The sequence below is a fragment of the Pithys albifrons genome, chromosome 9, assembly GCF_047495875.1.
Source record: "Pithys albifrons albifrons isolate INPA30051 chromosome 9, PitAlb_v1, whole genome shotgun sequence".
Classification (NCBI taxonomy): Eukaryota; Metazoa; Chordata; class Aves; order Passeriformes; family Thamnophilidae; genus Pithys; species Pithys albifrons.
Genome location: NC_092466.1, coordinates 5,468,184 through 5,496,048, shown reverse-complemented (window position 1 = coordinate 5,496,048; position 27,865 = coordinate 5,468,184). Strand labels below are relative to the sequence as shown.

The window sequence follows — 27,865 nt, the reverse complement described above, 5'->3', positions numbered from 1 at the left end:
AGGAAGTTGAAGTTCCCTTTAAAAAATCTTAAAGGCTGGTAAAAATAATTTTTTTCATTACCTAATAATTACAATCTGGATTATCACTAAAATATAGCGACCATATACGTTTCTAGCTATTTAACTCAATATTTTCATACAAAACAAGTTGGTGAACAATCTCATAGCTCTGTAGCCTTAGTGATTTCAATATTCCCCTTGTTCATTAACATTGAAGAACCACCTCAAGACATAAATCCTTGCTTCCTGAACACTGAAATTGCAGTGTTCCAGTCCCACTGCTAACACATCTTACAAACCAAGCCAACAGTATATGCTGTAACACAGAAAATCACCCCCAAAATGCTTAATGCTGGATCCTATCCTAAGAGACAGACACCAGCTTGCTTCCTCCCACTTGCAGCTTAGATACAAAACCAACATCATCATCATCTCCATTTGAGGAATCAGTTATTTACAAAAGCCAGAATGGAAATGACTGCTCACGTGAGGAGTATCACATTCAAGGCTACAAGCTCCTAAATTTTACACTGCCATAAAAGTGCTCAGGGCTTGAGCATTTCTGCTCACTTATCTAGAGACAAACAGACCCACTATCTGAAGAGACAACTGGCAAAGAGACCTTGCCCAAAGGCTTAGAGGAAACTGTCATTTAGCCTGTTAATGCTAAAACTTCAGAATACTTTCCTCCAAGAGATAAAACTACAAAGAATCCAGGAAAGCTGGAAAATTCCAAGCTTTCAAAAAACTGGCACAATGGAAGGGTCTGCCCAGGATGTTTCCAGCCCTTCAGGACAGCTAGAGATGGTGGGAGCCTGTCCTGCCACAGATGATGGAGGGAGAAGTGACTGGGAATGACTACTGGAGCCTACACACTTTGCAAAGAGTCTTGAGAACTGGCTGCTAAAGGAACTGAAGTCCCTGAACAGATGATTCCTACAGAAGGGTCTCATCAGGATGCAACCACTTGGGGTGAAGCCACTGGGGTGTGAAGGTGGGTGATAAGGCCCAAACTCAAGTTTCACAGCACAGACAGAGCACAAGACACAATCCCACCCCTCTGATCCTAGCACAGGATGGAACAACTGCGGGAAGAGAGGCTGCTCGCCAAGCACACCCCCGGAGGGAAGATGTAGGGCAGGATTTGCTGCTGTCAGAGGCCCAAGGAGAGTGTATTGTGAGGGAAAGAGTGGCTCTGCTGCGACTGGAGTGCCTTGGCAGGGAGAGGAGACAATAACCCCGGAAGGGGTGAGCTCCGGGACCCTCGCAAGGCCAAGTCTCCTTAGCAACCTGGCTGTGCCAGGGGCTGAGAAGAGCTCTGGTAATTGTCTATCCAAGCCTCCTTGTCACCCTAGCACAGACAGTTCAGGACCTTTCACTGGAGCTAAAAGCCAGAACCAAAGCCCATTGAAGTCTGGGGGAAAACTCACATGGAATTCAATGGGCTTTGCATAAGGCATTCGATTCATTTCCAAAAAAATGAAAACTACTCTTATTTTCTCCTTTTGAATGTGCTTGTTTCCTCTTCTTGAAAATGTGTAATTCAAGTGCAGACTAGGGAAATAAAAGCTGAATAGCAAATGCAAGACTAAGCATGAGTTCTGGGGAAAACAGAAAGATCCTCAATTAAAGGGGAGGAGAGGAAGAAAAAGGTTACCTAATTCTTTTCCACAATTTTTAACTAGACACATTTATCAGAGTCTTTAGGAGTAATTTTGAAATGTTACTGACTTCTAAGGACTTATCTTGAGGGGTAACACTGAGAAGATACATAGGGATCCCTCAAATGACTCTCAGGGCAGCAGTAACATTCTGGATCAATAGCCCCTGGGAGAGTTTCTGTGTATTCAGTCATCATTGCATGAAAAATGAAGTGGTTCCAGCTGTCTCTCTATTAACTGAAAACACAGACCTGTCATGCCCTCTTCTTCACTTGCCCTGGTCAGCACAGCACCTTCAGCTCTAGTTGCTTATTTTGTCCAATTCCAAGCATGGGCAGTTTGCAGCAGCAGCCTGGACCCTATTTGGTGAAAAAGCTCCCCACTCTCAACTACTTTCCTTCAGATGCTACAACATTTGTTTCCATGGAAGATGTTAATTATTCTGTAAATTATGGGTCCCAAAAACATCCCACAGCATTTTAGGTCAGACTGTAATCACAGCCTCTTGCACTGGCTTTGGCTTAGCTAACAAAATAAACTTGACTAAACTTGCAAGATTGACTCTTCAGCCTTAAAAAAAATTAACTACAGTGCTTTCATCATATGCTTGGACAGAATATTCCTCCCCTGTGTTTCATCTTCACCAATGAGCAGCACTTTCCCACCCTTTCCACAGGGCCATGTACCCCACATGGGAGATCCCAGAAGGCTGCTGAGGTCTGGGAGCAGCTCTGCTGGTGGAGGAACATGTCACTGCATGGCTCTGTCCCCAGATTAACTGTGTGTGTCCTCTTCTAGCCAACAACACACCTCACATCTCGGGATTCCCTTGGGACACACTTTACAGATGTACTTGGTGAACACCTGACACATCCCTCATGCCACCAACTGACCCACAGACCACATGGAATGGGAAGGCAGTAGTGTCACCCATCTCTGGGACACCCAGAGCCCCCCATGCCCTCTTCTGAACTGCACCCTTGGGATTACCAAAACTGCTCCAACAGAAAGGGCAGTTCTATGGTAACTTCTCAGGTGACTTAACCACAGTCTCTGATCACTACCTATTTGGGCTAAATATCAACCATTAAAAGATTATAAGGTTATCAGTCCCTCACCATTCACTGAGTGAAGACCTTCAGATTCCTATCCTGTGCTAGCTGACAGCAAAGGAACCAGTTTGCAAGGAGAAACATAAGGATCACCACCTTCCATGAAAGATTCCACCTACACGAGCTGCAAATCAGTTCATAACCACTCAGAGACTGGATTCATTATTGTCCTTTGAATTACGGAGCTTTTTTTTTGAGGTGAGTTCCAGGAACAACTCTGGCACAAGGAACTGCAACTCGGGTTTTTCTATAAATCCAGCATTATCCAAGTTCACACAAAGGACCCAATTTGAAACTACACTTGCTCTCCATACCCCTAGGTGGAGTGGCATAGGAAGGGTCTAACCAAACAGATGTCAGTCCCCACAGGAATTTCCTCCTACAAGGTAGCTCTGTACACACGGGCCAAGTTAAACCTTTGCTTCCTCTCCCCAGCACAAAGCAATTGCTTATGGGGGCCTGTGCTCTATGAAATGCTGGAAGCAAAACACTCCTAGCTCCACTATTTGCTTCGTGGTGTGGAGGAGTAAGGTTGAGTGCCGGTTGCTCTCTCAAAAGATCAGAAACAATCAAGCAGGTGTAGGCAAAACACCTCTACTAATTAATGTCACACGCTAGATACACATGAGCCAGGAGCTGAGCAGCTTCTACCAGCTGCACGTCAGTTTGGGTTTCTTTCTGCATAATATGAAGCACTGCACGTTGTTTATGGCCAATTCAAAAGCTCTGCTGAACTGTCATGTTCTATTTATAAGTACATACACACACCCCCCTCTCAAATCATCACTTCCTAGGTAAGTTATACATGCTGAGGTGGTGCCCACAAGTTAGGGACAATGCTCTCTTCCTAAACTCTGCAAAACCACAACATGCTTCAAGATTAGGAGGAGTAACATATCGCTGTCATAAAACACTAAGAGATAAAGACCATCCCTGGCAAGAAGACTTGATAAAGAACAGGAGCCTCTCAGGCAGACTAACAGAACAGCTCATGGATCAGACCAGCATTACCAGTACTGATATGATGCCTTACAAATTTTGGCATCTTTTACCAGTAGGCACTAGCCAACAAACGTTCATGCTACTCAATGTTCCAGTACAGCAGAAGTCTCCATGTGCAGCATTTCCTGTTGGCCCATCGCTACTTGAAGAAGTCACCTCGGTGGCCAAGAGCTCAAAGGGGTATCGCTGCAGCAGGAACTCCCAGCCCTCCAAGGGAACCAAGGGAACCTGGCACAGGGTTCATGCAGATGGGAGTGAGGGGCCAACCTCCACAGCCATTTGCTAAACTCCCTTTGTCCTCTAATTTAGAACATTTTATATAAACTTGAGGCATTTCTTTCTGCTGCCATGTCACACACTCCATCATTGCTGACGACTGGGCTTCAAGCCCCTGCCCTGCTCTGGTTTGTGAACAGTACCCAGACTGCAGGGAACCACACTCCATAAATTCCCTGCTGTCACTGAATACTTTCTTATGAAACTAAACATTAGTGTTAAAATTCTTTAATAGTCAGCGTTCAAAAGATTAAAATTTTGTCACACACATCAGAAGCAGGCCCATTTGCTACCCCATAGCAAAGCCTCTGTCACTCCATCCAAACTTCCTTGTGACACTCAAGCCCTCCTGCTCGCCACAGCCAGTCAAGTAAAAGGCAGTGCCTTTTCAAAATCTTCACAGAAACTAATCAGGTGTATTCAAACTCTTTGTCCTTGGCTTCACCACCTTCACCTCTGATTTTAAGTAATGGCACTGTTTCTCAGGCAGGCACAGCTCCCACTGATGTTATCCCATCTGTCTCCTTGGAAAGCTCTACAGCATAGTTTGAGCTCACTGTCCTATGTGCATTTTAGCTAAAAATCCATCTTTGCCCACCTTTACAGCAGAAGTGCATCTGCACACCTCTTTTCCATATGGCAGCAAGCTGAGGAAAAGAAAGCAAGCAAGACTTATTTGGTTTGATACAAAACCCATTTATGTCAATGAAAACAGTAGGGGAGGAAAAAAATTTCACAATCAGAACTAGTTAAAAGCTGTTCTTTCAAACCACACGTATATCTGAGGGTTAAAAGAGACAGGAACATCCAGCAAGCCTGGGGCTAAGGCAGACAACATGCATGTTCTTGTTTTAAAACATGAAATTATCAACAGGGTTTTAAGACCAGTTTGTCCTTAAAGCAAAGCCCCATTGTCAGGCTGACACAGCATGGGTTTCATCAGCCACAAGCAGAAAAAGTCACAGCAGCAAGAGTTGTACAACACTAATCTTGAAGCTCCCTTGAAGTATCCCTCACACAGCGCACACATAAGCAAAAACTTCATACATGTCTGAACAAAGGGCACAGAGGCCTTATTTTAGTGTGAAAAATCATGGGAAACAGAACAATGAGGACCTAAAACTTTCATTGAAATTCTTTTCAGTGTACCCTAAAAGAAAAGGGCTACAAGAGAATATGAAAAACAGCTTGTGACTTCTCACAGACAAGTGGTAAAATTTTATTGTTCTGGCTGTTTCCAGAGACTGCATTAATTTTTACACACAGAGATATCATCCTTTGTACTGTGCACAGCTCCCAGCACTCAGCTGCTGTATAATAACCAGAGACAATGCTGGGTCCAGCATCACTAGACTGGGCTCTCAAGTAGGCTCTGCCAAAGGTTTAGTGTATGCCTGGCAAACAGCATCTCTCCCACAGGGATGATGTCCTCTTCCAGCTACAGTGGATCTAACTCACCAGTGCACCCAGTGATGCCGTAAAACACACAGGGGGAGTTATTATTTCTGTTGTTATTGTGACCCGACTGCATATTTTTCATCCTCCAAATTTCCTTTCCTGAAAACAGCTCTGCCTTTAAAGTAAAATGGAAAAGATTATGTAAAGCTTTAAAAGCCCTCTTATATTTCTACACTTCTCCCCCCTTTTCTTACACAGTACACTTGCTCCATTGAGCAGTGCAGGTGTGAAATTATTGGAAGGACTGTGGAATTCGCCCTTCCCCAGCTCCCTGCCAGACATGACCAACCAGCAGTAGAGAAGATCCAGCACCCCAAATTTCAATGATCCAGGCTGGACAATCCTGGCTCATCCTCAAAATATGTTTATGTCATATCTCACTCAGGCTTTGGGCTTGCCTTTCCTGGTGATGAACTTTGCCATCATGTGGTCCCATGTCAGGAAGGGAGACATCCCTTCCTCAGCATCACACTCACTTCTGCAACACACAATCCTCTTTAACATTGGACTGGATGCTGAAGAAGAGTGCTCTTGGGAGACCCTGATTATACACATTTGTCATTATGTTATCAATAATCTGCATAAATCCAGGTAAAGTTCTCAAGATGCAACAGTGTTCAGAGACAGCTCTTAGGCTGGCCATGATTGGACACAAACTTCATGCTCCAAAACAAGAAAGTTTATTGGTTAACTCCCTAGAGTTCTTGACCTCTTTTCTTGTCCTAGTTGTGGCCTGGGTAGAGAAAATTTTCTTCCTAGTAGCTAGTACAGTGCTGTGTTTGGATTCAGGATGAGAATAACATTGATAACACACTGATGGTTTAGTGGCTGCTGAGAAGAGCTCACACTAAGCCAAGGACTTTTCAGCTTCTCATGCTGCCCTGTCAGCAAGGAGGCTGGGGGGCACACGGAGCTGGGAAGGGACACAGCCAGGACAGCTGACCCTGAGTGACCAAAGACATTCCTGACCATATGTTGTCATGCTGAGTGTGTAAACTGGGCAAGGGAGGCAGAGCTGGCCAGGAGTTGCTGCTTGGGAAGTGGCTGAGCATCGATCAGTTGGTGGTGAGAAACTGTCTGTCATTTGCATCACTTGTATTTCTTGGGGCTTATTTCTCTCTCTCTCTTAACCATTTTCCTTTCCATTATTATCATTATATTTAAATTTTTAAGCTGTTCTTATCCTAACCCACAGGTTATCTCACTTTTACCCTTCTGATTCTCTCTCCTATCCCACAGAGAGGAACAAGCCAGCAGTTGTGTGGGGCTGAGTTGCTGGGGTTAATCCACAACACCTCTGAAGCACCCCCATCTTTTTCCTGCCTTTCAGCACGCACTCTGAACGGGCTTCTTCCTACAAAGCAGAGAGCTGGGAGCACCAACACCAGCCTCTGGCCAGAGCTGCTTTCTGAGAAAATGTCACTGAGGAGGGGAGGTAGGAAGGGAGGGTGTCATTTGTTGGAACATTCATTCAAATTTAGACACAGGTATGTTCACAAACACTCTAGGTAGCACATTAGCACAGATATCAAAGGAAATGTACATTTGAAACCAAGTGCTGCAATGAAATTACCTTGCTCAGTAATGCATATAATGTAATCCAACAGCAGAAAGGATGCTGCAGACATAATTAACCAATGGATATTCATCTGTAAATGCACAATACATGAACAACTGATGCTTTGATCACCTAATTTGTGATGGTGATTAAAAATCCCTAAAACGATATATAATTTTAGACTTTCACAAGTATCTTATAAAAATGGTAGACTGACTTTATTCCAACTAATACACTATGTTGAGTTCTTCCCTCAGCTCACATTCTGACAGTATCAGTTTTACTTTCATGAACAGTCAAAAATTTCAACATATTCAAGCTACCTTTAAAAGAGCAATTTGAAGAAAATAAACAATATTTTATATTTATGAGTAGTTCAATATTCAGAAGTGCTTAACAAACTGATTTTTTTAATGTCTTTTTATGTTTAAATGGAGCAACTGCTGTTGAAGCTGCACCACAGGAACAGCAGCAATCCAAAGATGACCTAATGGCTTCAAATCCTCAAAACCCTGTAAATCAGAGCCACCTCTGGATTTCAGGTCACACAGTGGTTTGCAGAGCAGGGAGAGGAGAGGATACAACACAAAGGTTCTGAGTGCGACCCGTTGGGTTTTTATTAGCTACAGAATTTCACATTGTACTGGTTTGTCCATGTTTTGCTACCACCAGATCTCTCAACCTCTTACCTATGTCATTCTGATAACAGCCCCTAATGCTTTTTTCTTCCCTTGGATTGTAAATACCATCCACATCCCTCCCTGCTACATCTCTTTTAATGCCAGTTTAATCCCCAAAAGTACCAGTGTGGTGGTCTCAGGATTTAAGTTACCCACCATATTCCATTGCAGCCCCCGCGCTGTCCCACCTCTGCATTTCCTCCCATGCTGGGGACAAGAAGGAGTGTAGGCAAAAACTCTTCATTAATAATACAGACATGATTAATAACCTTGTGTTTGCCTTTAATATGGTTCATTCACCCATCTGTATTATAGTTAATTTACAACTTTTTTATATTTTTGATAAGATTTTTGCCTTTTTAAGAGGACATAGCTTTACCAATTTACTGCCAATTACACAGCCATTTTTTGACTAATAAAATTGTTGGAACAGCCCGTATCAGGTCAAAAAGCCTCTCTTATTAGGCACAGACATTGCTTTTGACACATGCCAACTGCACATTTAACAAGGCACTGGCCTTGTTTGCATCTTCAGACAACTCCTGCAAATTCCTACTTGCATTTCCATGAGTAGGATACTGCACAAATTAGAAGGCATGATTAAAAATTATAATAATGGAGCTGAAACAATATCCTGTTCATCACTCATCAAAAGAAAGAGAAATACCTGCCTTGGGGCTGTAATAAGACAGAAAGTGGGACAGGGAGACCAGTCCTCCCCAGCAGACTCTGCAGGAAGCATTCCAAACATGACAAATTCACTGTTCACCCAGCAGATGAAGTAATGACACTAGTATTTGTCCATAAAATGCAATTTAGCCAGACTACTCCAATGAAATCAGAAGCTTTAATGTTGTAAAACTACAGGGTTAGAATGTTTTTACCTTATTAAGAAAGGGGGGGAAAAACCCCTAAGCTTTCATTTTCGCTCAGCTGAACCATCACACTGCAGGCTTTGTTTCCAGGAGCAAACCACACAGCCCCCAGCACCAAACAATTCACGTAATTCCCTCTCAGATGCACACACCTTGCCAAAAGCCTGGTGCCAGGTGTAAAGTCCACACTTGGGCTTATCAGTACATGAAATAAAATCATCTTCCCTCTCAGCCTAGCCAAACACCCGAGGGCAAGCATCAGGCTGGATTCTTTCACGCTCTCTGTCCCTGTCTCATCATGTCCCACGCCGCGAGCACCGGCGCGAAGACATCAAGCCAAAGCTTGTCCATGCAAAGACCCAGTCAACAACTACAGGCACATCTGCCAGAAACACAAGTTTAGGCTTGGATGTAATACCTGCCACTTCACTCCTGCCAGACATCAGTAATGCAACGTCCAAGTTGGTGTCAGTTCCTTTTTCGTACATAACCCGAACCCTAAAAACAATCTTTTGGAAATTAAGGGATGAACTATAGTTAAGTGAAACTAATTCTGAGCTTTATTTCAACAAAACAAACCTCAGCAAAAAGCAAACAATAATACATATGGTTTTATGAATTCAGGAATGACAAAATGGAAACATGTATTTTAAAAAAATGTATGTGCTCATGCCATGTTCACAGCTAGAGACTGTGAGAGCACATGAAAACCCTAAAATAAACCTTGACTAGAAACAGAGGCAAAAGTTTTTCCTTCTGCCTAGACTAAGGGAAATAAAAAGCACCAACAGCAAAATGTCAATTCCCTTTTAATCAGATTTTTAACAACGTGCTATAAAAAACAAGAATAACATTCATCCTAGAGCCCTCTAAAGCCTCAAGAGTTCAGAACAAAAGTGTTTTTCTGCACAGCCATCAGTAAAATCACTCATACATAAGATTTCTGAGGCACAAGCTTTAAACTGAGCATCATTTAAAATGCTTTCTGCATGAGAAGTTATTCTCACACTGGTTTTATATGAAAATAGGAATTACTGTTAAGGGACAACTGTGTGGTGCTCTGCCACCCCTGGAGCTCACTCCACTCCTCAGTAATGAGAGCCAAAGGCATGGCTATTAGGCAAAGGAGAAATTGGTCAAAGCACAGCTAAACTGACTGCAAAAGGACTTCTTTTGGAAAAAAAAGTGTGTTTGTGACATGTTCATTTTACAGTAAACAGCAGGGACATCTTACACATTCTTGGGAGATGTGTCATGCTGTAGCAGCTGCTTATAAAACCCAATAAATGAGGTAACATGGCCAACTTCATCTGAAACCAAACCATCTTTTATCTCCCTGGATAACATTAAATAGGACAGAAATGGCTACCTGCACTAGGACTGTTCAAAGACTAACCTTCTTTCCATTGCTGTTAAAATACAAATTCAATTAGTTACTCCATGCTCAAACAGAACTGCCACTGCTGAAATTGTACTCCAGCAATAATTGCAATCCAAGAGTGATCTAATTATATACAAGTCTCAGTGGCTGCATTCCCACGTTGCTTCCTCCAACCCGGATTCACTACAATGCAACTCGTAAGTGAAAACCACATCATTTTCATTCATTCTCCCTCAAGACTGCATGACTTTATATACATTTAATGAGAATGGAGTTAGTCTATTAGTAAGCTTACCATAAAAATGCTAGTTTCTACCTACTGTTAAATACAAAGGAAGAGAAAGGCACTTCAGCTGCATGTAAAAAATGGGCTCAACCATACAAGGGAAAGAACATTCTTTTAATTAACGTACTGGATTAGGATTCAAAGACCAGCTTTACTTTTTGGCTCTGTCACCAGCTTCCTGTGTGACCCAGGGCAAGAAATTTCATCACTCCACAGCTCGGGTTTTCATCTCTGAAATGGACAGTGACATTTCCTTCTCCTGCCTCGACGCATTTCAGTTGTAAGTAATTACTGTGCCCTGGCACATTGCCTTGGACAATAAGTATCCAATAGTAATTGAAGCCTCTGGATAGTACTCCAATAAAAAGCTAAAATCGACTCTTCTCCCTTTCCCAGCACCCACAAAGTTTTGTATGGCCACCATTTGCCACTGCTGCAAACTAACCCATCTGAGCCCCTGAGCAAAGCCCTGTTTGGAAAAGAAGGAGGAGGGAGGAAAAGGCCATTGATTGGGGTATCCCAAACATTTAAAGAATAACTTTGTCCAACACAGAACATCCTGGCCAACTTGAATGGGCCATTCCCTCCTAACGCAGTCTCTGTGCACAAGCATCCTGTGCAACAGAGAGGCTGCCAATGACTTGCTGCTTTTTTCTTCCCTGTTTTCTGTTCCCATTGTGAAAAAAAAAATCAGTGCAAGGCTTTTGCCAGGTTTGTAAATGTGAAGGAGACCATCTGAGCTGACTCTTTTTTAAGAGTTCTTGCAAGTAATTACAAGGTAAAAATGAGAATACTTCACACCTACATTCTGACTGAAAACTTCTCAGCCCTGCTGGCTCCAGGCTTTAATTGTCAAAGAGTTCAAGGTTTGGAAAGTTATTGGCATATTCCTAACTAGCATTGTGTCATTATTTGGCACGATTTTTGCTGGGATACTTCCCAACTCTGTGACATAATCAGAGGGTTCTCTACATTACACCATATAGTCAGATGCTCATGTTAGTGTAATATGTTACCATGTTTAATACCATTTGCTATTACACTTAATCAGCTCTGGAACCAGTTAAACCATATAGAAAAAGTAATTTCAGAGGCTTTCAACTGACAGTTTTCTACACAGAACTTGACCTAAAATTACGACCTGAAGTTTGTAAGATGCGGTCTACATACGCAATTGCCTCTAAACAAACATTCATAACCCTCCACAACCCTGTGGGAGCTGAAAATTCATATGAAAACAGGGGGGGAAAAAAGGCATAGAATTAACTCTGTAGAACTGTCTCAACTAGAAAAACTGTCAGAGTTTCCCCCTTCTGGCCAGCCTTAATTTACTGCTTCAGCAATTTTATGCTCCACAATTACTGCAAGCTTTCAGCCACACAGAAATGGCTGAGCACTCCAACATCAATCCCCATTTAGGTTAAAGTCCCAGTTTGGTGTCTCGAGAGACTCACACTAAACTCAACCCAGGCACCTTCCCATACACACATTTTCAAAGTAAGCTAACAGTTACATCCCTGAACTCATCAATTTAAATGAAAAAAGGTAGCAAAATTATTAAATACACAGGACTCCAAAACGCAGGTCGTGACTTCCAAAAGTCATTTTTGAACTTCTGGCTTCATGTTCACAGGACCCGCCAGGGTCCTCTGGGTGCCATCAGCTGCATACCCAGCACCCCAAATCACTAGCCTCTTTTGAAAAACCTCACTATTTACTTTTCTGCCTCTCTATAGGAAAGGACTAGACATTTAAATAAATGACATAATCCTTACTACCATTCCATTCATTCATGCAGGTCACTATAATTTACTGCAAGGAAAAATAAACTTCGGCAAAATATTCCTCAATGTAAGACATTCAGAAGGCTCAAAGGTGGGGGAGGAGGTGAGAGGGTTTCTGACAAATATTTGCTCAAGTGACTGCATCATCCATGAACACATTTGCTAGAAAAAAATTGGGTGAAGAAATTTATGTTTCACATGAAACACGCCAGACTGGGATGGGAGAATGAATGGGGGAGAGAAAGGGAATTTTTAAGCAGTTTCATTTCAGCAAGGAAAGGCTTTGAGATGAGCTACATCCCTGGCAAGCCCATGGGAGCAGCCTGTGCCCTCAGAGAGGTGGCCAGCAGAGCATCACCTGATGCAGAACACAACTTCCCACCTCCTGCAGCAGCCGTTGCTGCTGCACCCTCCATAAACTTTGTTTAAACAAGTGTTCAAACAAAAATGGCTCTGCCAGTCACCCAGTTCACCTCAGCCATACCCCCAGCTCACTGTACACCAAGGATGACAAAAATACTGCCAAGGCTATGAAAATCCTCACTGCTTTCAGTGCTGACTACCTAAAATCAAGTTTGGGTGAGCCGGGTGGTTCTCAGCCCAACTCTGAAGGGTTAAATGTATGAGGGCATTTTTATTCATGTAAAACCAATCAAGACCTAGGGAAATGAAAATTTTGTTACTGTTCTAGTCATATAAACCCAAACTCACACTAACATTCTCCACAGAAAATGTATGGAGGTGGGCTGTCAGTCACCAGCTTATGACAATCAAATTAATTTTTGCTTTCAGTACCAGTTAATCAAAAGTTTTATTCACAGAGCTTATGATGCTCAGATCACCTCACAAAGCTGGAGAGAGCAAGGCCCATTCAAGACATACTTAAGAAAACCATGGCTCAGATCCCCAAAGGTCCTACCAGCGATCCTATTAGAACTGATTACTTTTGCATAGAGATGCCTTCAGAGTCAATAAAATTGCTCATATCCATCCAGGCTAATCAACAAGTGTAGAGGTGAACAGAAATAGTTTCTGAGATTTCAGTCCCTAATTTAGCCAGGCACTTCAATAAATATCTGCAAGCTATATTAAAGTCAACAGGATTTGGGTATTAATAAGTTAACATTATTAAGCATGTGTTTAATAGTCCTGCTGAATCACAGCTTTGCTACTCCTTAAGAATTCACACAGCTGTTTAGAATTTGTCCTCAGGTAAAACACTTCTTCAAAATTTTTATCGTCTGTGTTTCAGGGACTACTCAGAGCCCACACAGCAGGCTACAATCAGATCTCTGTTGGACTGTGAGTGCAAAGTACCCCTCCTGAAGCTTCAGATCTGCTCTAGCCTCAAAAGAGTCCATATCTAGCTTTTCATTAAAAAAAAAACACAAATCATTTCAGTTTTAATGGCAGCAATCTAAAGGATTTGCCTGACGGTTTTCGTAACTACAGTTACAAAAACTTGTGCTTGTACAACTTTAAAAGTAATAATTAAATTGTAATAGTAATGATTGCATCAGCATTTATTATTTAGTTGTCATGGTAAGCTTGTAGGTGGATATTACACCTTTGCCAAGACATGGGTAATTAGTGCTACAGACACGAGTGAGACGGATGAATATACAAAGTTATGTAGCAATTGGCTGTGTAGTGAAATCTTATCTTTAGAGTACTGTGAAATCATCTCCAAAATTAATGCAAAACATAGCAGCTTAGTTGTAAATGTTCTAACAGAGAAACTCATTAGTTAAACCCCTCATGTTGCAGGTGGCAGCTTCACTCACCAACCACGTCGAGGTGGTACGTGTGGTTGATGGAGCCGTACTGGTTCTCCACGATGCACGTGTAGTTGCCTTTGTCTGACGGGACCACGCTCTCCATGATGAGACTCCAGTGCTGGTTGCGGACCTGGGGGATGGAACCAGAGAGGCTGAGACCTTCACTAGCACAGCTTCACACTCTCCCCCTCCAAAGTTTCTGAATTGTTAACCTTGTGCAATTCACAATTAAAAGCCGTGCTTGGCTGACAGTTGTGGACACTGAAATTATTCATTCCCGGCTGCAGCAGTGAAAGCTTCCACACATTCTGCTCTAAAGGTACCCAGCCCTGGCTCTGAGCACTGCAGACATTGCTCAGTCCTACCGAGGATGACACCAATTAGAGCAGTTGTCTTGTCGGACCTTACCTTTCAATCCACTCTAAAGTGAATTCACACCCTCAGGATATTTCCCATCTGTCTCCAAACAATCATCTGATAATAATTGCCCACCAGCAACGCAGGATGGATATGATCCCTTAACATCTATGTCTCCATCTTTCCCTAATAACTCAATTACACAGCTGGTGTTTTGGAGAACTTGTTAAAGTACCAAGGGGAGATGTTTGGGACCTCTCCCCCAGATATACAGAGCAGACAGACCTCTTGCTGTTCTGGGATACCACAAGAAAGAAATGAAGATGCTGCCTCATGAGAAATGCACAAAAAAAATTCTCGTGGAAAGACAGCATAAGGATATACATCTATCTCATACAATCCTTCTCAGACAGAATGTGTTAAAGGTACTGATTCTGTTCCCATTTGAACTCACAAGGAACGCTGGCACTGGTCTCACAAAAAATAGGATCCAGCCCAGTGCTGGAAGGATAGAGAGTCATCCGGTACACATATATTTCCCGCATCATAAGCTGGCTCCCAGAATGACCTTTTTGCTGGCTATCGACTAATCCCTTGTTTGAGCATTACATTTTTGACAGAGCACTCAAAAAGCTTAACATTATGTAGCTGTGAGGTACAACTCTTCAACTGCAAAGTACATATTTCAGCAAATGGAATAAAACACAATCTGGTACAGTCATTTTAATCAGCCAAATGGAAAGTAGTAATTCAGTGCAGTACACCAGAAAAATTTATGGACCATTCAGTGACACTTCCAGTAACCATACATCCTTAAAACATCATTACACCTATAGCTCTGAAGTCCTGCTTCGTGCCTGATTATTGTGTAGGTCCTTATCCAGCAGCAGAAGGTTGCACAGGGCTGCATCCCAGTGCCACCAGCTTAGCCCTCCCACTCGCTGGAGGTAAAAATGCCTCTAGTTCAAAGCTTGGAAGAAAAGTTCTTTCTGTCAGGACCTTCTGGCTTTTCTAGTTTCCCCATCTAGTAATTACCTCAATAGCTAGATACTACTATTATTGCTCACTTATGGGCTAATAAGATTAGCTAAATACTGGCCATGTGGGCTTTGAAAAGCCAAGAAAGTGTAGACAAGACTCCAACAGCAGGTGAAGAATGTGGATGTTAACCCACAGTCAGGGAACTGTGTGACACGACCTCAAAATTGACAGCCCAAACTTAAGGCTGCTCTCCTCAGCCCCTCCTTTTGATTGCACCCATGAAAGCTATATATTGGTTTTTTTGCACATTATGAACAGCTAAGGACTAAGTTTAATATAACACTGATAAACTCCAGCTTTATAATGTCCTGTTATTCTGCTTAGCAACCTTGACAGTCAAAGTTTGGGTCAGGAAGAATCACTGCTATAAACCATTGGTAAATAACAAATACAACAGCTACATATTTTGAATATTTTACTTCTTTATGAGTTATTTTGAAGGAGACATGGTCAAAGTGACCTGAACACTTTGCCATTACAAGCTGAAACACACTTCTCAGAATTAGAGCAAGTGTTTTCAACTGATTTCACTTGCAAAACAGGAAGAACAGATCATGGTTCCACAAAAGCTGGAACAAAATAAAAATTGCTAACAAGCTGCCAGTAATTAATTGGATAGGAAAACACAAAAAAACTGTTTAGAATTCAATAAGAAAACATTAGTAACTTACAGACCCAAGTGGATATAGCAGATGGCAAAATTAAGAAGTATTTGTGTAGTTTCCCTTCTTGTAACTCCAAGGAACAGATAACATCTTCATAATGAAACAACAGCTTAAGCCACTTCAGTTTAGCTAAACAACTGTTGTAGAGGCCCAAAGCAGTTATGACACATTGTCACACAACTGGATTTATGTCATGGATCTGAATTCAACTAGATTCAGCTTGTTGGCTTCGTGCTTTCTGGATACAAGTGCAGCATTGCAAAGCCCAGACAACGTCCCCTTTGTTGGGGATGGTGGAATCTTCTCCCACTGAAGACTTTTAAATTGAACCTTTCATCCTGAGACACCTCCTGCCACATCCCTGCCCTCACCCTGCAACACAGCCCTTGGTAATAGGTCTTTTTAAGTGAAATGCCATATTCCTTAGTCCCAACAAAGCCTGTCTTTGGGCAGCAAAATTGGTGTGATTACTGTCAACCAGCACCAAAATCATAGAATCATAGAACAATTTTGGTTGGAAGGGACCTTAAAGACCATCCAGTTCCACCCCCTGCCATGGGCAGGGACACCTTTCACTGTCCCAGGTTGCTCCAAGCCCTGTCCAGCCTGGTCTTGGACACATTCACAGATGGGGTACACCTTCCAAATTGTTGTTGTCTTTTTCTGATATAAGGAAATTGAAGGAACAACCACATTCCAAGTATCCCAAATCATAGCCTGACCCTTCAGACACCTTGTTGTCACTATTTACTAAGGGGATTTTGCCCTCATGTTTTTTCTATTGCTTTGCAATACCTATTTTCATGTTTTATCTGTGCTTCATACCCAAAAATGGTGCTTTATCTGCAAAAAGACTGAGGTAAATATCATCTCAATGTGGTTTTTTCCTGACTAGTTATGGACACTTACAATAAATGACTGACATGCTTTTTCTGGTAAATCTTCTCCATCAAATTTTTAACCAATTTTTCCAAACAACTCTCCAAAAGATTCCATTTTAAACCATATTTTCAATACAAAATGCATACAACTGCACCTTTAAGACATAGCTTGGAGGTGGGAAACAAACTGGAACCAAAATGCCAAGAAGTATTGGTCAGAAACCTAGGAAAGGGCAAGGAATGTTTCACAGAAATGTTTTACTTTTGGAGTATCACAAAAAAATAGTTGACAGCCCTGTTTAGTCTTAAAATGTGTCTTCACTGAGCAGATAATGTCACAAAAAGTTGCCACTTAGCTAAAAATGGTAAAAAGGGGTCACTTTTCAATGAATTTCACCAGAAAGAAGGATTTGAAACCCAAATACAACTCCCCACAAAGTCAGCACAGTTCAGACTGCAGTGGTGCTGCTCAGGTAGAGAGAACAAGTGCAGAATATCCCTGCAAAAGCCACGGGCTTGTGCAGTTGTTCCCTTAGTCAGAACTTCCCCGACTCTGTATTTACCTGACTGAATTTAAATATATGTAAGACAACTGCAGGGATGAAGCTTATCCAAATGCATAGGTGAAAACACACACCTGTTAATACTCAAACAGTAACAGCTGATAGAAGTACATTTGCTTCCTGGGTGGTGCACAGGAAAGTAAAGGCTCCTGTGGTCTCTCAGAGATGATTTAGATTATTACCTCAAAGAAAATATATAATGCATTTAAAGGCACAAGCAAGAGCTATCATCACTTCAGAGAGAGATAAAAAGAGACTGAAAAGGATTTAGACCTTCAGTAACTGAACCTGTTCTCCTTACTGGAAGAACTTCGGGTGTATCTTGAAAAATCATAAAAGGATCGATTTTGAAATTCACCACCCAGAATTAGTCACAGTGCAGGAATTTCACTCTGGAAGATATCTTGGCCAGCACATACACCCTCCTGCCACCCTGGCTGAGTGCAAATTGACTCAAGACATTCCTAGTCAGAGGGACAAAGTGCTACAGGCTGCTATCTGATTCCGATAAAGACAATACAAGAAGAGATTTCTTAGCTCAAGGTGCCAGGAAAGAGGTGGCTGGAGGGTTAGTGGAAAGCTTCACATTTTCTTTCCCTTCCCTTTGTCCCTTAAGTCTTCAAGGGATGATTGTCTCTTCCAAAAGGGAGACATGAGATAGCCAAATTTGGTTCCAGCTACTGTAGTCACTCAAAGTATTGTATCTCCAGCAGGAATGCTTTCAAGAGTAACGCCCAGATTCAAGACAAACTAGCATGCAAAAATTATCATGGCTTGCTGTGATACCTGGCTGAGCACAGACCAACACAGATAGGCTCCATCCTTCCTGAGGACTCCTTCTTGAAAAGTTCGTTGGGATAGTGGTGTCAAGAAAACACAATTCTCTCTTTATTCTGGTATAATTTTGAATAAGCCCACAGGGACTTCATCCTGCCTGTTCAGTAAGTTGAGGACACAGGTTCAAGAAGCTCTGAAGACCTTACTCTTCAACATCCATTCACTGGAAACAAGGATGATTATTCAAAATGACAGAATACATTTAATACACATGACCAAAAATTTAATTTGTGCCATTTAAGGGGCACAAGCCTAAATGATCTCATCCAGTTCCCTAACACAGGACAGCAGTGCCAGCATGGAGCCCCACAAGGGCTGATCTCTGCCAAGGATCACCCTCCCAAACCAGAGACCAGGTATCTCCATCCTGCCTCTCTAGACACGCATTTTCCTTCATGGTTTTCAAGAGTGATATCTGCATTTCCCTTTCATAAGATGAAAAGTGTTCAAATAACATCTTCGTACCAGAGCAGTAACTATTATTTTCCAAGACAGGATTAACTTGGTTGGGCTTGTTTTTTTCTTTAATTGGCTTTTTCCTTGTTTTTAAAAAAGCACCGAGAAAGGCAAAAATCACTGAATTGGAGCCAGTTCGTTAACACTCGGCAGCGTTATGAAAGGCTGAAGGTGTTGCCAGGTGTACACTCATAACCAACGGTAATTTATGGTGTAAGCAAACATAGATGGAAAACTCTACTGAGATAATTAGTGTTCATGCAGGGAGATTTTCTGGGCTCCGCTCTGTAGTAACACAAATGTTGGAAAAACTGACACTTTCTACAGTAAATCCAGCGAGAGAGGAAAGGAGACTGTGGCTTGTCCTGTTCTGCACTGGAAAACAGACTTTTTTCACCAAGCAGGATCTGAATCAACAGCACACAAAGCAAGACCATCGTTGGCTCAATCAAGGCAGCACCCCAAAAATACTGCAATTTCGAGGGCAAGGCAGTGAGGGACAGGAGGGCAGCCCTCAGGACTCAGCCTTGAGCTCACCACACTGTCTGGGCAAAGTCAGTTAACTCCTGCCCTAATGACCATTACAAATTGGTCTGAGCAGCTCAGCAGGAGTTCTGGGCTGGGCCTTACAACCGTGACACGAGGTGACTACCTCGGAAACTTCTCATCCGTGGAGAGAAGTTGCTGAGGTGTCTGGGGCATGAGGAAGCCGCTGACAGAAGGTCTGCAGAAGAGGTTAAAGTAACTCAGAAATGCAGGGCAGGATGGCGAGTGCCTGAACAGAGATTTGCCATCAAAGTCACGCATTCCCATTCCTTGTGAGGAGCGGGATAAGATGACCGAGTCCTGACTTCTGACCTGACCTAGGCAGATCCCAGGAGGTTAAAGGTCCCTGCACTAACACACAGAGCTAGCTGCCCTCCCTAAAACTCTCTCTTAATCAGTAACCACCAATTTAGAATAAGACATCTAATCTGAAGCTGTTTAAAATTCAAACAAACCCTTCTAAGTAATTGCTGCTACTTTCCCTCAAACTCTTCTTCCCATGTTTCACAGGCCATAAACTCTATAGAAAATAATAACTTTTGACTTCCAACCCTTCCTTTTTTGAACTGCCTACCCTCACCAAGGCAGATGGTCATGTTTTTAACAATGCAGCCGAAAATGAATACAGCAAAACAGTCTTAATCTGCTTTGAAAAGTCAGTCTTTAGTTTTCCAAATAACTCTCCATAAATAATCCTTAGCTGCACTGCTATGCTACAAGCTTGAATTTCAGAAAAAAAACAAGAGCAGAGTTAGTGCTCAGCAACCACTAAAGAAACCTCCCACACTTCCCTAGAAGAAAATTACTGGTTTTTTGCTTCTATGTTTGATCTATAGCCATTAGAAGATTTTTCTGTTGACTTCAGCAAGTTTTTTGGTGGGTTTTTATTTTTTGTTTTTATTTTTGGGGCTGCTTTGTTTGAGGTTTTTTTGTTTTATTTGGGTTTTTTTTTACAGCCTTGGTCAAGAAGAGAAATTACAAAATCACATCATGAGACCTTACCTTGTACCCGCCAATACGATGCTCTTGCTTAAACTCTTTCCCGTTTTTCAGCCACCGCATGGTCGGTGTTGGGTTTCCCATTGCTGGACAACGAAACTTGACCGTGTTGGCTGCTGGCACAGCATGTAGCCTCTTCTCCATTTTGTCTGTATGTGTCCAATAAGGTGCCCCTGTTTCAAAGAGATACAGCCAGAAATATCAGCACTTGGAAACTGAGCCCCCTCTCCAGCCCCTTCTGCAGGCAAAGCACTGCACGTGTTCATTTTAAGCACAGTTTAGAAAGAGGAGACAACAAGAAATCATGCTGTTCAATCAGAGGTTTGTAAACAGCTCGGTCTGATGTTATGAGTATTTATTTTATGCCAAAATTCCAATTATTAACACCAGATAACCTTTGTTTTTGTGTACATCAAGTAAGACAGAGGAATCAAGTTTTCACCAGACCATTTTGACCCCACGGTGAGTTACTACGAGTGCTCAGCAAACTAAACTCTTGCACCTCAGCTGTGAAGCCAGACAGAGCAAGACAGAAGGCCTGTTGGAAGCACCATCCTTCACTTTTCCCCTCCTGTTAGAAGGGGGATAAACATGCCTAGCTATCTGACAGCACATTTAAACTTACAGTGTGTGATGCCAAGGTGAACTGTGCTGTTACTGTCATAGAAACCACTGAAATACATCCACAAATGGAATATATTTCTGAAATCATAATCAAAATGGAGGGAAAAAATGAGTAAGTGCAGATCAGCAAAATTTAGAAAAAGCATTTATCATTTTGCTGGGATTCCTCCCTCTAATGAGCCCATCAAAGCATAAATATTTAGAGACATCCAAAAACATGGCATAAAAAGAGTGTCTCTCTCAGCCCAGTGAAGTGATCCCTTTTCCCAGACTCTCCTGGCTCTTACTCCCTTCCTTGCCATGTCCTGGCCCAGCCTGTGCCCACATGAACAGCATGAGAAGCACATGGAAAAACCCCTCTCAGAAAGTTTCTCCACCATTAGTCAGGTACCATTACAGGAAATACAGCAGAACAGAGCATACAACTACCCATCTGTTTTTACACTCCAAGAAGTAAATTTGGACACAGGGATCCATAGACAAGGTTATCCCATGCTCTGGCTCCATGCCCCACTTCTGCTACATTTCACAATGCATGGCTTCAGTCATCTCACCACACAAGTTCTTTAAAAAGTTAAATATTCAAGATCTGTTTAATCATAGGAAACATTAATTTCTTTTACAATGGAGGTTTCCTGAAGCAAATCAGATTAGTGTGGAACTTTTAGGACTAGAGGGGTCCAGAAAAATAACTCTATTTCTCTCAGCCTTGTTTCATTTCCTTCATTAGCAGCCTAACACTCCACTATAAATAAACTCTTCCGTTCCTCAAATATTTATAGCAGTTCTTACAATCAGTGCAAACTCAGAAATCCTGCAACCCCCCCGTCTAAATAAAAATACAGCTGGACAGAAAATACAGGAATAAATCCTTTAACAACATCTCTCTCAGTATAAAGAAAACATTCTAAAAGCAAGTCTTATAATGATGCTAGGAACGATAAGTGTTTGAGGTTTCTTTTTTGCCTGAAGTGGCAATTAGTGTTAAAATTAATGAAGTAGAAAAGCAAAGCAAATTTGTTCATGTAATCAAAATAGAAAATCAGGTAACTATTGAAAATTTAACTGCAACACTAAGAAATTGTTAGACAGACTAAAGTGAATTAGGGATGCAAGGAAAATCACTGTTAACATTATTTGCTAAAAGCAGGATCACATTGAAACAACAGAAGACTTTAAACAAAGCCAACCAGAGGAATTAACTACTACACGCAAAGGCCAAATTGCATTACAAGCAGAAGAGGCAAAGGCAGAATTACATGCTGGTGCTGAGGGATTAAAAGGCTATTTCTCTGCACTGCTAAACATCTTCCACAAGGCAATGCAAGGTGACCACTTGGGCATTTACCCACATCTCCCACAAAGGCAAAGTAAACTGGGGCAGGTCAAAGACAGTCAACCATCCAAACCAGTTATAACAGCATCTCAGACAGAGCACAGGGCTTCCTTTAGACTCCAGATGGGTGATGGCAACCCAGCAACTCCACAGCCAGCATGGCCACTTCCCATCACATCCATCACATGCACCTTCTCGCATGTACAGGACATATAGAGCTTGGCTGCAGCCCCTGGGAAGCACAACCTCGGAGCCACAGGCACCATGTGCTCATCCATGGCAGGGCACAGGCTGGATGGACCAAGCTCTGGGGAGGCTCCCAGCAGAGTGCAGATACCAGAGGATTATAGTCAGGACACAGCCACCTGCAGTCCCCCAAACAAGGCTGCTTCATGCAGCCAGGCTTCTACCGCACTACAGTGCAATTCATCCTCTGGTTTTCTTGGAAATAACTGTCCTTTCCATCAGGCCTCAACCTTTAAAAATCTGCACCTGGAAAAGCTCCAGTAAGACTCATACACAACAAATGCACAGGGAGGAAAAACTGTGGAAGAGGTGGGTGCAGAAAAGAGGCCAGGAAGATGCAGGAAGGAATGAAGACAAGCAGCTCAGTTTTGTACCACACAGAGACAGAACAGACTCAGAGAAAGGATTCTGCTTGGAAAGCTTCCCCTTGCACAGCCTTCAGCATAACCTGCAATACTCCTGGATTACAGGTCAGCTCAGAGAAAAGCATGCAGACATCACTCGTGGGAAGAGCCACCTGAAAATGCTTAAAGACATCTTATGTTTTTCACTCAGAAGTAGCAACATAGACTGGCAGCTCCTCAGCATGTTTAAGAGAAAAGAGGAAAAGGCAGCAACATCCACCCACCATCACACTCACCTTTAATTTGTTCTTTCATGCAATGATTGATCTGATTAACACACAGCATTTCTCTTAACAGACTAAATCATCATAACCTGAAAGCACCTTTGATCACTCCTATTTTTCTCGAGAGGAAAAACACCCAAATTCACTTAAACCAATAATGAACATATTTAATGAGTAGATACCACCTCTCACAGACCATGTCTGCACATCCCATCTTTGCTACCAGGACAGGTGGAAGTAGGATAATACCACTGCTGAAAGTTCACAGTAACAACAGGGCAGACTCCTGCATGGAGCAGTAACGAGCAGCAGGGGAACGGGTGGGAATTCCTGATTGCTTTTAGAGTTCTCATTAGTGAAGAAAATATCCTGCTGACCCACACGGCACTCCACTGCAAAGACATTACATCTAATCAGCCAAATCTCCTGCATGTGAAATTGAAATTAGGAAGCCCAGGGGACCACTTCACTTCAGGACTCTTCAATTTTTATTTGGACTTCTTTAATACAAAGAAATACAAAAGTAGTCAACTCCAGGCCTGCCTGACAAGCACCTCAAGCAGGCAATAGTGTGCCTGAAGTGACCACATCAAACCCTCCAAGGTTTTAAGTACTATTGTATTTGACCTTTAATTAAAAACCACTTCTAGGCAACATCCAGTTTTTGCTGCTCCCCGGAGTGGGTTTCCACTCTACAGGATTTGATGAATTTGAACCTTGTTTCATCCTCTCTGAAACTCTTCAAGGCATGAAAAGAACAGCACGTGGATTACATTTAGATACTTTTTGTTCTTGGTGCCAATTTACCATTGCGTGGCCCAGAAGAAATTGTTTAAGGGACTATAAGAAAAAAAGTCATAAAGCTTCCAGTCACCTGACTGGAATTCAAGACAGAACAGCAGCATCTTCAGGGCTACCTCAGGGTGCACAGAATAAATTAGTTGGTGTATTTCTTTGCAACCATCACAACAGCTGCCGCCTTGCCAGCATCAAGTCAGGATTACAGAAATCCCTTAAATTAGGGCTACGTCTCTAAATCAAGGCAACAAGTGCTAACAACATCCTTTCCACTGCTGCCAGGATGAACTGATGATGAACAGCCCTTAGCTTTATATAAGCAAGTCCCCAGTCAATGTCCTGGGAGATGACCCTCCAGAACCAAGCTAAGGCACCTCTTTAGTGTAATAAAGGGGAAAACTTGAGTAGCCAACAAAGCCAGTTGGTGGAGAGAGAGAGCGAGGGGGACTGTTTTGCAGTGGAACCAATCCTGCACCTTCCCCACCAGCACTAATCCCTTCAACAAAAGCTGGAAGTAATAAAAAGCTATTCAGGATGCAGTCTGGAACAAATCTACCACAGTGTTTTTTCAGACAGTTAAAATATCTGTCAAGCTAAAAGGACACCAAACACAGAGTGAAATCTGCTATGGCTGCCTTTAAAAATGCACAGAGGGCAAATGGTCAGAGGCACATGGGTACACACAAGTGCCCTCCTCTCCCAAGGACGAGCTGCTCCTCACAGCTACTGAGTCACTTACAGCCTCCAGTGACTTCCAGAGCAGTTGTACTTCCTGGGCAGCCTTGAAAATTATACTAGATTTCCTCAACAGTCTCTCCACCTACATTGGAAAACCTTGGCCTCTGAAATTTTTATTTGTAACAGAGGCAAAGAAAATAAAGCAGCTTAAAAGAATACTTAGCAGCATTAATAAAACAGCTCTAAAAGTTTTGGTTTAAATATGCAGGAATGAGAATGCCAAGGTTCAGCTTCCTGTGGAAGGCACTACAGCCATTTCCTGCTTCATCTCATCATAATTAACATGCCAGGACAGCTGGACTTTATCAGAATTGTTTCATCAAAAAGCAACAACCTTTGAAGACTATGGCCTTTTGTTTCCATCAGTAAAGGCATAACCAGGCCAATTTCCATTGCTTATCCTTAATGATCACAGCTGTAATTTGTATGTAAATTATCAGTTATATCGTTTGAGATCTGCAAAGCTCAAACCATGATTCAGGAAACACTTAAAGAATTCTCTTAAAGAGCAGTAGCCAGGGACCCTTGGGAGGTCCTGCACTTCCCCAGGCTCTACCTCCCATAGGCAGGAGAAAGAGGCAAAGGGCATTTGGCCATTGGATACCACTGCCTGCCTCACAGCAGGCTCAGGGAAAACTTGGGACTACCCCAAAGCTCCTCATTCACTGGTCAGTCTGCCTTGCAATAGAGTACCTTAAATTAGATGTGGCCTTTTGGACATGCTATAAAATGCAGACGAGGAATAGAAGGCTAGAAGACAGTAGACACACAAGCTCCAACGCCTTACAAAAGCACCACACCAAATCCCACCCCTCACTTTCATATGGCTCTGATGCTGCCAAATCACAGCCCTCTTTCAGCAACTTTATATTAATCCAACAGAGTTACTATGATACAACTCTTCATTGCAAACAGACTACTTGGAGGGATGCAGTGGTTTCACCTCAGATCCCGGGAAGAAGGCTGGGCTATTCCCTGAATCCAACTGTGGCTTGCAAGAAGCCCCAGCAGATTGTGGGCAGCTTGTAAAGAGCAATCCAGTGAAGACTTGTTTGTGCAACACTCCACTCAGGAGCAATCTGTCTTCTTGCAGCTTCCTCCCTTCCGCTCTGCAAGTCTGCGCCTTCCCCAACACCATCTGAGATGTTTAAACGTTCACGCTGGAGAGGCATCTTTCACTTGGAGCAGGGAAAGTGTGAGTGGCCCTTGCTGCAGCACACACCCCCACCCCGGCAGGCAGACACTGTCACTGGCCTTTCACCAGATCCTGAATCAAGATTGATGTAGCTTAAAATGATAGCTCGTCTTGCCAGAACATCAGCAGCATTAGTTCTCCCTGTTGTATGGAAGGGCAGGACTTGTTACAACACCACAATAGAGCAGAGTTGCCTTCAGATCATGTCCTTTACTTCTTCCCCCTCACTACATTTACTTCCAGAAGCCATTTGTGCTCACGAATCACCAAAGGCAGCACACAGATCAGAAGCACAACTGTCACTATTGCAAGTCCTTTTCTGACCAACACCAACAAAGCTTTAAGAAACAGCAGACAGTGTTCCTAAAAGGAATTTCTACCCATTATTCCATTTCATTCCCTGGATTGGTGGGTTCTACCTAGACAACTTCTTCTAAAAGCAGTGTCCCTTTTCCAAACTCTCCAATTATCTTGGCCACTGCATTCCTTTGTCAGAGTAGCCTCCAGCTGCCTGATCTCAGCCCCTTCCAGTGGCACCTGTGAATCAGCCCGGGTTAATCACACTAACAGATGGCAGGGGCCAAACAGGCAGCTCAAAACTTCTATCATTTTAAATAGCATCTAATGTTTCACAGCTTCAGACCAGGGGCAGTGGTTCACAAAAGGAACTAACCAGGGGAGCTGAAAATCGGGCTAATACTTTACCACCTGAAGGAGTGGTCCAAGGTACAGCACAGCTGCCAGTAATAAGCAGGCTGGGAGAGCAAACACCACCTGGCCACTGCAGGCAGTGGCTCACTGACATCTCCCCTGAAGGATTTCAGTGTTCTGTGTGTTACTGACTCCGCAGAGCGCGAGCGATGGCAAAACTACCACTCACCGAAGGGATTTTGCAACAGCGCAGAGCAGCATAAGGAACCAATATGAGTTTTACATACTGCTCTATTTAGAGCCTATTAATAGCTTTTTGAATTCTCTAAAGGGGCTGAAGTTTAACATTCAGATAGGTTTAAGACTCTTTTAGCCCATTTTCATCATGCATAAGTAACACAAAATGTGGGTTTAGTGCTGAATTGCTTTCTTTGCAACAAACCTTGAGGTCCCTCACAGACAAAAGAACCTCATTGTCTCCAAATTCATTCTCCCCGGGGAGATCTCTGCTGAGCTTAAGGATTGAAGGATTTGCCTCATTACAACTTATTTTTAAAGTTTCCATACCACCTTTTAACAAAATGAGCTGGACTTTTGTTTCTTCTGTTAAATTTCAGCTTAGGTTCAGAGAAAGTTAGTTCATCTGTGACAGTCTAAACCAGACAAAGACTGAACTTCATTTCAGGAAGAAAGGAAACTGTAGAAATGCCAGAAAGGAGGGAGAAAGAAAGTACAGACCAGAAAAGCATGTTCAAAAGAATATTAGTTTATTTGATTTTTTTTCCAAGTTACGAACTACGTGAAACAGAAAATGGAGGAGGACAAAGACACCACGATTTGACAGCACATGCAGTTAACAATCAAGAGGCTCTGAAGACAGGAGTGCGAAAGGTGGGACAGTATTTTCCATGTGGATCTTGCTAGTGACGTCTGGCAGATCGCTGTTACTTACTCATCTGGTTGCTGTCATTCACAAAGTCCTCGGACCCATCATTGTCGTCTTCATCATCCCCAGAGGAAAGAGCATCTGCACATTAAAAATAACCAAGTCTTTAAACCAGCCTAGTTTTTACAGACAAATAAACCCATAAGCTACATCTTAGACTGTACATTAAGGAGAACAAATCTTATGTTAGTTGTGCAGAAGCTAGAGAAAAAGAAAATCAAGCCACAAAATGTGCAATTTGGTATAAAATTGTAACAAAACTACCTCATAATCCTGAAATGCTACTAAATTTTCCAAGGGAGTTTGCTAACTCCAAAAATTTCTTTCCACTTAGAATTTTAACTTTTGTAAAAGACATTCAGTTGAACAGCACTGAGCATCTGCAGAAGGATTTATCTCTTAACTTAAAAGGTTGTAGGACACCCCTTCTACTCTTCTGATGCAGGGAGCAAAAACTTTTTTTTGTTCTACTGTCTTTATCATCAGCACATCAACTCTGTCTAATTT

General features: G+C 42.4%; 1 protein-coding gene across 13 annotated transcripts in view; it reads right to left on the bottom strand.

The window, feature by feature from the left end:
• FGFR2 (fibroblast growth factor receptor 2) overlaps nucleotides 1-27,865 on the bottom strand; it is an 83,215-nt gene that overhangs the window by 33,914 nt on the left and 21,436 nt on the right. For 10 of the 13 annotated variants that reach the window (XM_071563664.1, XM_071563665.1, XM_071563662.1 and 7 more), the window contains 3 exons: nucleotides 27,365-27,439; nucleotides 20,200-20,369; nucleotides 13,858-13,981 (listed from right to left, as the gene is read on the bottom strand). In XM_071563664.1, coding sequence (XP_071419765.1) covers nucleotides 13,858-13,981; nucleotides 20,200-20,369; nucleotides 27,365-27,439 — 369 coding nt within the window. The remainder of the gene's footprint in view (nucleotides 1-13,857; nucleotides 13,982-20,199; nucleotides 20,370-27,364; nucleotides 27,440-27,865) is intronic. The other 3 variants (XM_071563670.1, XM_071563671.1, XM_071563669.1) reach the window with 1 other exon arrangement.